This window comes from Frankliniella occidentalis, unplaced genomic scaffold, assembly GCF_000697945.3.
Source record: "Frankliniella occidentalis isolate FOCC.00 unplaced genomic scaffold, Focc_3.1 Scaffold19, whole genome shotgun sequence".
NCBI lineage: Eukaryota > Metazoa > Arthropoda > Insecta > Thysanoptera > Thripidae > Frankliniella > Frankliniella occidentalis.
In genome coordinates, this window is record NW_026267149.1 from 390,286 (window position 1) to 399,833 (window position 9,548).

Consider the following 9,548-nt stretch of genomic DNA (forward strand, 5'->3'; position numbering starts at 1 on the left):
TCTCCTCTCTTCCTTATTACCTCCTTTCCTTCCTTCCTTCCTTTCTTCCTTTCTCCCTCCCTTCCTCCCTCCCTCCCTTCTCCCCCCTCTCTCTCTTTCTGCGGCTCATACGAGTAGGCAACCTGCCCGCACCCGTGCGGTGTAGTATAGCTATGAACGTGCGCGGCGAAAGTCAGCCGACTGGTATAGTCATGGGTATAGTATGGTCGACGCGGCGGTGGCGATACCCCGAGCAGCGACGCCCCGCGCTTCCGGACTCCCGCCGCCGATACCCCACGACCACGACGGCAGGACAGGGAGTAGCACCGCGACCGGCGAGCGCGGGAAAAACACCACCGCGTGTCCTTCCCTCGTCACATCGACCGCATACTCCGCGCGGTGCCCTGGCGGCGCCTGACGGGCAGGGTCGGGGCCTGGGGCACACATTAGTCGTTTACCGCGCGGTACAGTACTGTCTGTCCTTGCTCAACTCTGTGACATCATTCGCCTGTTTTTATCGGACGTGCGGGACGCAAGTGTTACAGGAACAATGTGTGCGTTGGTCCGTGGACCACGCTCCCCGCCGGTGACTTTGCATCTACAGTTTCCCGGAGAGAATGTGACGAGGGATGTGCCCAGCTTGAGTAAACAAGTCTTACGAAAAAAGTCTCCTGGTAATCTTGGAAAGTATTGGAACCACATAGTAATCTTTAATTTATATCAATTTCAGTCATCCGTGGTAATCCCAGCATGTAGATAGTCAGGTTTCAGGTTGTACTCGATTTGAACTAGTTGGAAACTCTCAAGGTTGAGCAACCCCCTCACCTCACAAAGGTGGTGGTGCCACTGCACTCGCAGTGTCACGGAGTGACGCTATGGGTTTGTCTGTGCCTTGCCTTGTGGAAAAGCGGCTTGCAAGTCGAGGGCTCGAGACGGAATCCCGCCAAGTGAGAAGTGGGACAGGGAATCCCCCTCGCCCCCATATGTGCGGCGTGCTGGCAAGCCTGGTAGGGTCCCTCCTGGTGAAACACAAGCCCGCCAATGCCCGCTAATGTCCGCCAATGCGAAGTATCGCGCGGTCGCCCTCCCCTCCCCTTTCCTCAGTTTCGCTGACCGGTCCACATCGAGTCGATCCGGGTGTGGAGGGTCAGGTTCGCCGTCGTCATTAGTGGCATTATGTATTATGATAATGATGATGTGACCAATTAGAACACGCGCCCAGACCGGGGGTGGTTGGGGGAGGGGAGGGGACGACCTGGGCTGGACCGATAGAAGTGGTTCTCGAGAGACGCGTGGCGTGCGTGGTTTTCCCGCCCGGCCGTTGCTCTCTCGGACGGCCGCGTTTGAGAGAGCAATCGTGATGTTTGTGTTTTTCAACTCGTTTTATTTATTTTAGTAGTGCGGCGGAAGCGGCCGCGGTCGGACTGCATGCCTATAGCTGGCGATATCGTACACAGCTTGCAAGTATTATTGCGTGCGGAACTGAAACTCCAAACTATGCGTCAAAGTTGAGTTGATCTTGAAGTTCTAATCATTGGTTATATAAACCTGAAAGAGACACACATACACAACGTCTTAATTTTGAGACTCGCCCTTCCTTTCCGAGTGTGCTGAGTAAGCTCTTAATGAGTGGAAATGCGTGTGGCAGGTAGTTTCTCATGTCCGTGTGTCGGTCTTTTATCTTCTTTTCTGCTTGAGTAGGTCAGTTGCACTTCGCAGGAGGCATTTAGTCATGGAGGCGCTTAGTAGTAATAGTCGTAGTCATCGTACACTACCACCACTTGAGGAGACCTCACCCCCGCATCCACAGGATGAACAACATCCACACCGACGGGACTAATCACTTCCACTGGCTGCACATAGTGAACGGGATCGATGACTTCAACCGGCTCGACGATTTCGATTGGCTCGATGACTTCGACAGGCTCGATGATTTCAATCGGTTCCAGATCAACTAATCCAATAGGTCCGATCACCTCAAATCCGCGTGGGCTAAGATTGCCATCAGTCTGCGGGTATCGCTAGAACCGGAACCACGCATTAGGATCAACAAAACAGTGTAGAATCCAGAGACATCACTGCAGGAGCAGACGTACAGCGTGGCCAGGTCTGCACTGCTTCCCAGGAGGGCATTTAACTAGCCGCCTGTGGGGCCCGGGCTGCCCCTGTCAGAAAAGGAATAGTTGTAGTCTGGAAAATTCTTAAAAGAGTGATGGTTGTGGCGGATAATTATCGTTGTTGGTAATTCGCAATGAATATTCTTTTAGATGAGAGAAGTGGGGGACAATCACCCGGACTTGCTGAGGGACGACGCCGGCATCGGCCAGCGCGGTGGAGCCGAGCAGAGCCAGCAAAAGCAACAGGGACGCGGGGATGGCCATCGAAGTCCTGGGCGTGGCGTCGTCGGTCGCCTCGACACCTCGTCGCCGTCAATGCTGTTGAGGCAAAATAGAGAAGCGTTCCTCACTACACTATAAAAGCACAGCGATAGAGTAGTTGCAGGTACCGAGCCATGCACGACCAGGTCTCTCTACATCTTGGGCACAAGGCAGGTCTTACCTGTCCGGAGGGCTGCCGTTCTACTGAGGGTGGGCGCGACAGCGGGCACCTTATCGACATCGGTCGTATTCCACGGGATAACAGGATACTTCCCGTCGGCTACTGCGCGCAGTCAACACAGAGCCGTTAAACGCCCATATATTTCTATTTTTGAGAAGTATTTCGTTCCGTCAGCAACTAACAGACTTCCAAAATTTCACGAATTTGTTTTCGTATATGAAGGGGGTGTATATAAACTGGTTTTATGGGCAACACCTCGGGCAACACGTAGGAAGCGAACCTCCCACACATGCTCGTTAATTCGATTCCAAGTCGACACGCTGTGCTTCATAAAATTTACAATTTTGAATTGTAATTGTACGACATCTTTCATTCTTCCATGGAAAATTTTCCTTCGCCCGGTACCCGGTACGACCGTTTTTTACGGTGCCTGAACTGGGATGGACCCCATTATTGCGATCGCATGGGCGGAGCGCCCAAAACAGAGTTGGGAGTTCATAAGTTCATGCCGGTTCATGCGATCCCAATTGTTGGCTGTTGGCCGCCAAATCGATGGGGTTGCCGTGTCGTATCCAGGAAAATTTTGGACTTAGCACCCCACGGTTTCAAATGACAAATAAAACTGAACCCGTTCCTAACTGTTTTGAGTCCGTGATTCATTTTGAAGAGTCATCGTTTTGTTTGTGTGTGTGGCGTGTGGACATTTCCCACTCGTCATTTGTTGTGCGACACGTCGTACTTGCGAAGGTTGGGTGCCCTGTCGTCGTCGTCGTCGCTTCACGGGGGGCAGGGATCAAAGGGAGGGGAGGGGACCGCGGGACCCGGCCCGGCCCGCCAGGGAGCAGGGATCGTCTCGGACGGGTTTTCCAGCGAAGACCTGTAACTCAGTATATAAAGCAGGGGCCCCCGCCTCGTCCCCGCACATGTGGTCAACACTGCTTAGCGCGAGCGAGCTGGTCCGTGAGGAGCAACGCGAGCAAGTCCAATCCGATCCGCGCGCTTCTTTCTCGTTCTCGAACACTTTTAATTGCCGTACCGCCGGTTGCCGCTCCCTCTCGGCGTTTCTCGCCTTCTGACGACTCGCTCAAGAAACCAGAGGCTACTCGATGGCACCCCGGACAGTGCATTTCAGCAGGTGAGTTGATTGATGTGTGCTGGGTGTGTTCCCGTCCCGTATCGGGGAGAAATAACATTGAATGTCTGTGCAAAACGCCTTGCGGGAGCGACTCGCTGCTGCCCCTCTGTCACAGCCGCAGCCTCGGTTGGGTACACCTTGAGTAATGAACAAGGGGGAACGACTGTTAAACTTGGTGTCAGCCGGATTACGGATTACCCGTATTACCTCTAGAGTTTCCTCCGGATTACGTTGCCTTTTCTCTAGGATTGTCCCGGATTACCCTAAAATTTCAACTGATTACCCTGAATGTTTTCGATTTTTTTCGGATTACACCTGCTAGATTACCTAACGGCTGTCAGCCGGATTACCTTAGTCGTTTCCCCCTCGGCAATGAATGAGATTCCAGAATGAATCGATGAATCGGCAATCGTCAGTTAGTTGTGCTGGTCAGGGATCCCCGCCTGACGACCTTGACCAGGTAATGGAGATGGATAAAACAATAATGCCAGAGCGACCTTTGCCCCTTCTCTGGTTGGTACAATAATTCACTTTATGCAAACCTATATTGCCCTATGTCTGGTGTCGTCACCGGTGCCGATCGGCTCGGCTGGGCCGATCCACGTGGGGGGCTTTGGTCACTGTTGACGTCATGAGCGGTCAGCGGGCTGGCTCGGGCTGGCTTGGGCTGGCGCTGGCCGGCGGTAAGCCAAAAGGCACCCCACCGCACTCCGCTGCTGGCGTATGGCGCGTGCATATCAGTGCGTTTTCTGGCACGGCGAAACACACGGCGTGTAGCTGCTGACGCACTCCACGCCCGTGGCATGGACTCTAACCCGGCCTTCTCTGTACAGCGCGGTGCTGCTGCTGCCTATGCTGCTGCTTCTGCTCGGCGCGGCGCTGCTGCAGGCGCGGCCCCAGCCCCAGGACGCCAGCACCAACAACATCTTCCGCCAGGAGATCACGGAGGACTACGGTCGGAGTGTGGTGGCCGATCTGATCCTGAGCGTGGCTCGGGACTGGGACCTGGGCCGTGAGGAGGCCACCGAGTTCATCCGCGCCGTGCCGGCAGTCACGGTGAGAGACTCCCCTCCCCCGCACCCCACCCCTCCTCCCCCGACCCGGACGCAGTCGGCGACCTCATGATGATCCTGGCGCGGTGGCGGTCCTCCTGACGTCACTCACGCCGCCGACGTGCCGTGACCGCGTCCGCGTCACCCTCTCGACGTCAACCCGTTTGCGCGCAAAGAGCGGCTTTCCTCGAGCGCCACGCCGCGCCCGGGCCGCTGTACGCACGGCGGGCTCGCGACGACAGGAAGCGGACTCTGGAGCGCCGCCCCCCCGGCGCGCCCGCCCCGCCCCGCCTCGACCACCCTGCCCTCCCAACCTGCCATGCCGCTCCGTTAAACTTTGATGTTCTTCCCGCCAGGTAAACGGCACGACGTTCGGCCCCACGACGCACCCGATCAACGAGTCAGGCCCCATCAGCTTCTCCGCCAGCGCCGACGAGCGGCCCGAGTAGCCCGCCCCGCCGCCTGCCCGGGCGGGAGGGTACGCCGGAGGGGCGGTCGGCTCTACCTTCAGCCTGCCTGCCATCTCGGTCGCCCCACCCTGCCCCGGCCCGCCTGACGGTTCTCACGCACACCGCCGCCGCGGTGATCCTCGTCAAACGGCGTACTTTCCACGTGGAAAATAACTCTCACACACGGACACACAGTTAGATGTGATGGCTCCTGTGTCGGCCCTGGATTGGGGGAATTACCACCATTGATCTCGCAGTTATTACTCGTGATTCAAACGACTGACAGTCAGGACGTGGGCCGGTCAGTGTCCGTGGATGCAACACGCCCGTTGGGCCAAGTTCATTTCCGTACTGAGGTCTGCATCTGTACTACAAGGCGTGCTACCAGTTCTCATGACAAGCAGATGCAGTTCTACCACGCCTTCTATCTACCATCACTACCAAGTGCCCACACGTCTGCGGTGCTGCGTGCCTGGTGAAAATTGCGTTTCTGGTATAAACGCCAATTGCAGAAATAATGTGATATATAAGCTTCGTACTGATGTGTCAATGACTGAAAGTGTGAGAGTGAGAGTGAGAAAGATGAGAGGGAGATACACGATGAAGTATTACTTAGTTGTTTATATGTACATAGTACATTAAGTGATTAAACAGTGATATTAAGTTATATTGACAAGTAAATTATGATGTTCACGGTGTGGCTTAATTCATAGTCTTTGTTGAACAATAAACCACATAATCTCTTTTCCTAAAAACGACTGTCCTTATTTACACGTTTAGAAAGTATCTATGCTTATCTTTGTACAAACATCTTACAATTAGTTTAAAGATCTCAGTTCGTCGGTCAATATTACAACCGTATTTATAATAAATTGTACACGTACGTTTCAAGACGAAAGAGACAACTCACGGAAGAAGAAAAGGCATGGTCGATCGTCAAGCCTCGTTCATTGTTGTTTTCGAAACTACTTTTAGAGAACGAGCTAGAAGACGGTCATCAACTCACTTCGGTAACGCCCCTTACAACTATTCACTAGTGCCTATTCACAGCTGTAAACATTAAATTACACAGTCACTGCCGCCGTTATAGCGTGTCTCTGCACAGGTGCAGCAGGGCGGCTGCCCCCAGGAGCACCGCAGCCGCCGTCACCCCCCGCGCCCCCGAGTCGTAGCCGCCGGGTCGGCCGCCGCCGCCACCACCGCCCCCGCCAGCCCGGGGGTTGTCCGCCATCCGGTCACGCACCCAGGCCACGTGGTCGGCCAGGCTCGTGTAGACTGTGGGCCGCGCGCTGGAGCCGCACCCCGAGCCCCAGGACACGGTGCCGGCCAGGAAGCCGTTGCACACCAGCGGGCCGCCCGGATCACCCTGGAACACACAACGCCGTGGATTAGAGCTCACCACCCAGCTCATAGCAGAAATAGGTGAGGGCCGCGGGGAAGTCCTACGTGAGGACCTCGGGGAGGACCTCGTGGAGGACCTCAGGGAGGACCTTGTGGAGGACCTCTGGGGGAGGACCTCGGGTGGAGGACCTCGGGGAGGACATCGGGGAGGGCCTTGGGAGGACCACGGGTAGAACCATACGGTGAGCGCCACGATGAGGACCTCGGCGAGGACGGGGACTCACCACGCAGGCGCCCGCGCCGCCCTTCTGGTGCGCCGTGCAGATGACGCCGGCGGGCAGCTGGGTGGGCTCGTACATCATGGCGCACAGGTCCCGGCCGATGAAGGGCACCTCGGCGGTGAGCAGCGCGTCTGACTCGATCAGCGTCTGGCCCTGCGCAGACGACACACCGCACCGTGTCAGACGACCCACGCCGGCGGCCTGGAGGGGCTGCTCCAAGCCTCCGTCCCAACGCTTACCGTGTTACCGCTTACCGTGTTGTTACCCCACCCGCTCACGACGCAGGTGGTGCCGACGCGCACCTGGATGTCGCCCACGGGCAGCGGGATCTGCGCCACCCGGTCCATCTTGTGCATGGGCAGCGCCACGCTCAGCTGTGGGGGTCAGTGTCACAGGTTCAATGCCGAGCGCAACGGGCGAGAGCGTGCGCCAGCCCTCTGCAGCGCACAGCGGCACGGGGCGCGTGGCGGGGTCCGGCCGGGGGCCCAGAGCGCCGTGCGCTGCGAGGGTAGGCAGCCCGCCCGCGCCCGTGCACGCCGGAGCAGCATCACTACGAGCAGTGCGTGCGGCGCGTGCATGCCGCGACCCACCGACACATACCAGGTGGCTGATTCACGCCGCGCACTTCTGTAGTTATGCTGTACCGCATGCACGAGTGCGGGCGGGTTGCCTATTCGCTCAACTCGTAAGGCGCCGTGGACAGGGGCGATAGACAAGCCCGCCCGCACTCGTGCATGCGGTACAGTATACCTACACTGTAAATCTAGGGTGTGCAGCAACGGTGGACGTTTTATCCAAACGATGTGGCAACGCCATACGCTAGTAAGTGTCCAGGGACAAATTCTTTACTGTTATCAAAATTCAAGTTCAAATTTTGAATTTTGAGGTTGGCCAGGGAAAGAATTCGTCATGTTTGGGCGACTGTGCGAAACCTCTTTGGATAAAACGGCTATTTGCAAATTGCCTGGCCAGGCCGGCAGAATAAAGAGGAGCAACGAATACGCCGTACCGTGAGAAGCGCCAGGTCGTTCCGCTGGTCGCGGGAGCTGAAGTCCGGGTGCCTGGCGATGTGGGCCACCTTGCGCACCACGGTGTCCACGTCGCCCTCGTCCAGCGAGGACCTCTTGACCGCCCCGACCACCACGAACACCGACTCGGGTGCGAGGGGTGACCTGCGGGAGGTGTTTGTTTACTCTGGTTAGCACACTGGTAAAACAAGTGTTTAATGTTGCACGCCAAATTGGTGTCTAGGTTCAAGTGTGCATATTTTCTCAAAACATTGTGGTGTCTAAACTAGGTTAAACGTCAATTGGTGTTTAAACTTTCAACACTTCCGAAAAGGATAGCAGCTGCACACCATAAGGTTCCTAAATTTGTGTGTCCAAATGTGTAGAATTTAAACTGTACAAAACGTTTAAAATGTGCACACCACGCAAGTGTGCAACTTGAGTTAAACGACATGTAATGTTTAAAATCATAACTTGCACAAGTTGGTGTTTAAATTATGCACAGTTGTTTTGCCAGTGCAGTGATGGGGACGTGCAGCCATCCTAGGGATTTTAATTTCCCAGAAAACTGTATTTTTGGTAAGTTTTATAAGAATCATTTTTAAGTCTGAGAGTTTTCCTAAAAACTTTTTTAGTTTTTCTGGAAACCTTTTCTTTTTTTTTAATTTTTGAAAAAATTCAGACTTTAAAATTCCTCAGCCCCAGCTGTTATGTCGGCACTCACGCATAGGAGATGCAGCGCGCGGCGGTGAGGATGTGCCAGGGGCTGATGATGGCACCGCCGCACTTGTGCTGGTTGGCCTCGGGCGAGTACAGGCGGATGGAGGCCTGCGGACAGTCAGTGTCGGCGTCAGAGTCGGCGTCGGCGGCGCTACTCCACGGGGCGCCGCGCCACCGCACGCCCCCGGGAGTAGCGCCGCGCGGCTGCTGCGGGGGGTGACGGATGATGATCCTCGCAGACTCACCTGGTACGGGATTTCCCCGACTTTTACGGCGACCGCGCCATGGACCTCCGGTCGCCATTTGTCCAGGATGGCCTTCGCTTCCGGTAGAGATATCGACGAACCTTGGGCAAGGCAATAAAGGAATATAAAATTGAATAGCGGGGTACATGAGAGCGAGGGAAATGAGGGGAAAGGAAGAGGGGAGGGGTGTGAGAGTGGGAGTGGTACTTAGCACACTCGACCTCGGGCTCGTTGTCATGTTCACCGCCATAAACATATTTGATTAGAAAAGAAAGAACTTGATTTTTTGATTTGACAAATTTGTTTAGAAACAATGAACTCGATTTTTTGGATTTGTATTAATGGTCATCGACCATTTGGGGTAGATTGTTTACGTCCAGTCTTTTCCCGGTTATATTTTCTTGTAAAGAACTAAATCTAGGGAGCATTCCCTGTCCATCTGCAGCGGCGCGGGCGCGCGCGTGCCAGGGCATCATCAATCCCAATGTCCCCGGCAGTGTACCCAGTGTACGGGGACCAGCGGGCACCAACGGGGACCCCCAGACTTCGATTGTCAGTACCGCCGCGTTACTCAATTAAACGCGCCCTGCCGTGCAGCCCGGCGGGCGCGGCCAGCGCCCACTCAGCGCCGGGGAGGCGTACGGGGATGCGCACCGAAAATGTGACTCCAGGGCCTCCTGAGGGAGCAGGCCGAGCAGGCGCAGCGAGAGGGACGGTTCGGACGCACCGCTCGCACCGACATGACTCCCCAGGCTGTGGGCGGCACTGGCCCACCGGCCG

General features: G+C 55.8%; 3 protein-coding genes across 5 annotated transcripts in view; 1 reads left to right on the forward strand and 2 right to left on the reverse strand.

The window, feature by feature from the left end:
- Positions 1 to 1,342: 1,342 nt before the first annotated feature.
- LOC113207772 (uncharacterized) lies at positions 1,343 to 2,447 on the reverse strand. 2 transcript variants are annotated; one of them, XM_026424464.2, is made up of 4 exons: positions 2,271 to 2,447; positions 2,076 to 2,144; positions 1,776 to 2,000; positions 1,343 to 1,527 (listed from the first exon to the last, which is right to left on the reverse strand). In XM_026424464.2, the coding sequence occupies exons 1-4, from the start codon at positions 2,358 to 2,360 to the stop codon at positions 1,507 to 1,509; spliced, it is 405 nt and encodes a 134-aa protein (XP_026280249.1). In that variant the 5' UTR covers positions 2,361 to 2,447; the 3' UTR covers positions 1,343 to 1,506. The 2 variants fall into 2 exon arrangements, with proteins under 2 accessions (XP_026280249.1, XP_026280248.1); XM_026424463.2 differs by having other exon boundaries at positions 1,343 to 2,000.
- Positions 2,448 to 3,436: 989 nt separating this feature from the next.
- On the forward strand, positions 3,437 to 5,929 carry LOC113207778 (uncharacterized). Its single transcript, XM_026424470.2, has 3 exons — positions 3,437 to 3,673; positions 4,507 to 4,729; positions 5,082 to 5,929. The coding sequence occupies exons 1-3, from the start codon at positions 3,645 to 3,647 to the stop codon at positions 5,172 to 5,174; spliced, it is 345 nt and encodes a 114-aa protein (XP_026280255.2). The 5' UTR covers positions 3,437 to 3,644; the 3' UTR covers positions 5,175 to 5,929.
- LOC113207776 (trypsin I-P1-like) overlaps positions 5,778 to 9,548 on the reverse strand; it is a 44,467-nt gene continuing 40,696 nt past the window's right edge. Inside the window, exons 2-7 of one of the 2 annotated variants that reach the window (XM_026424469.2) lie at positions 8,769 to 8,869; positions 8,528 to 8,631; positions 7,806 to 7,968; positions 7,051 to 7,170; positions 6,800 to 6,949; positions 5,778 to 6,540 (exon numbers count right to left, since the gene is read on the reverse strand). In XM_026424469.2, coding sequence (XP_026280254.2) covers positions 6,259 to 6,540; positions 6,800 to 6,949; positions 7,051 to 7,170; positions 7,806 to 7,968; positions 8,528 to 8,631; positions 8,769 to 8,869 — 920 coding nt within the window. In that variant the 3' untranslated portion in view covers positions 5,778 to 6,258. Of the gene's footprint in view, positions 6,541 to 6,799; positions 6,950 to 7,035; positions 7,171 to 7,805; positions 7,969 to 8,527; positions 8,632 to 8,768; positions 8,870 to 9,548 lie in introns of both variants that reach the window. The other variant, XM_026424468.2, reaches the window with a different exon arrangement.

Bases quoted from the DNA above. Each gene is read 5' to 3' on its own strand.
- LOC113207772 (XM_026424463.2), bottom strand. From the start codon at position 2,360: ATGGCCATCCCCGCGTCCCTGTTGCTTTTGCTGGCTCTGCTCGGCTCC. The intron at 2,145-2,270 runs GTGATTGTCCCC...CTTTTCTGACAG, and splicing joins TCGTCCCTCAGCAAGTCCGG to GGGCAGCCCGGGCCCCACAG. The intron at 2,001-2,075 runs GTACGTCTGCTC...TTCCGGTTCTAG, and splicing joins AGTGCAGACCTGGCCACGCT to CGATACCCGCAGACTGATGG.
- LOC113207778 (XM_026424470.2), top strand. From the start codon at position 3,645: ATGGCACCCCGGACAGTGCATTTCAGCAG. The intron at 3,674-4,506 runs GTGAGTTGATTG...TTCTCTGTACAG, and splicing joins CGGACAGTGCATTTCAGCAG to CGCGGTGCTGCTGCTGCCTA. The intron at 4,730-5,081 runs GTGAGAGACTCC...TCTTCCCGCCAG, and splicing joins GCGCCGTGCCGGCAGTCACG to GTAAACGGCACGACGTTCGG.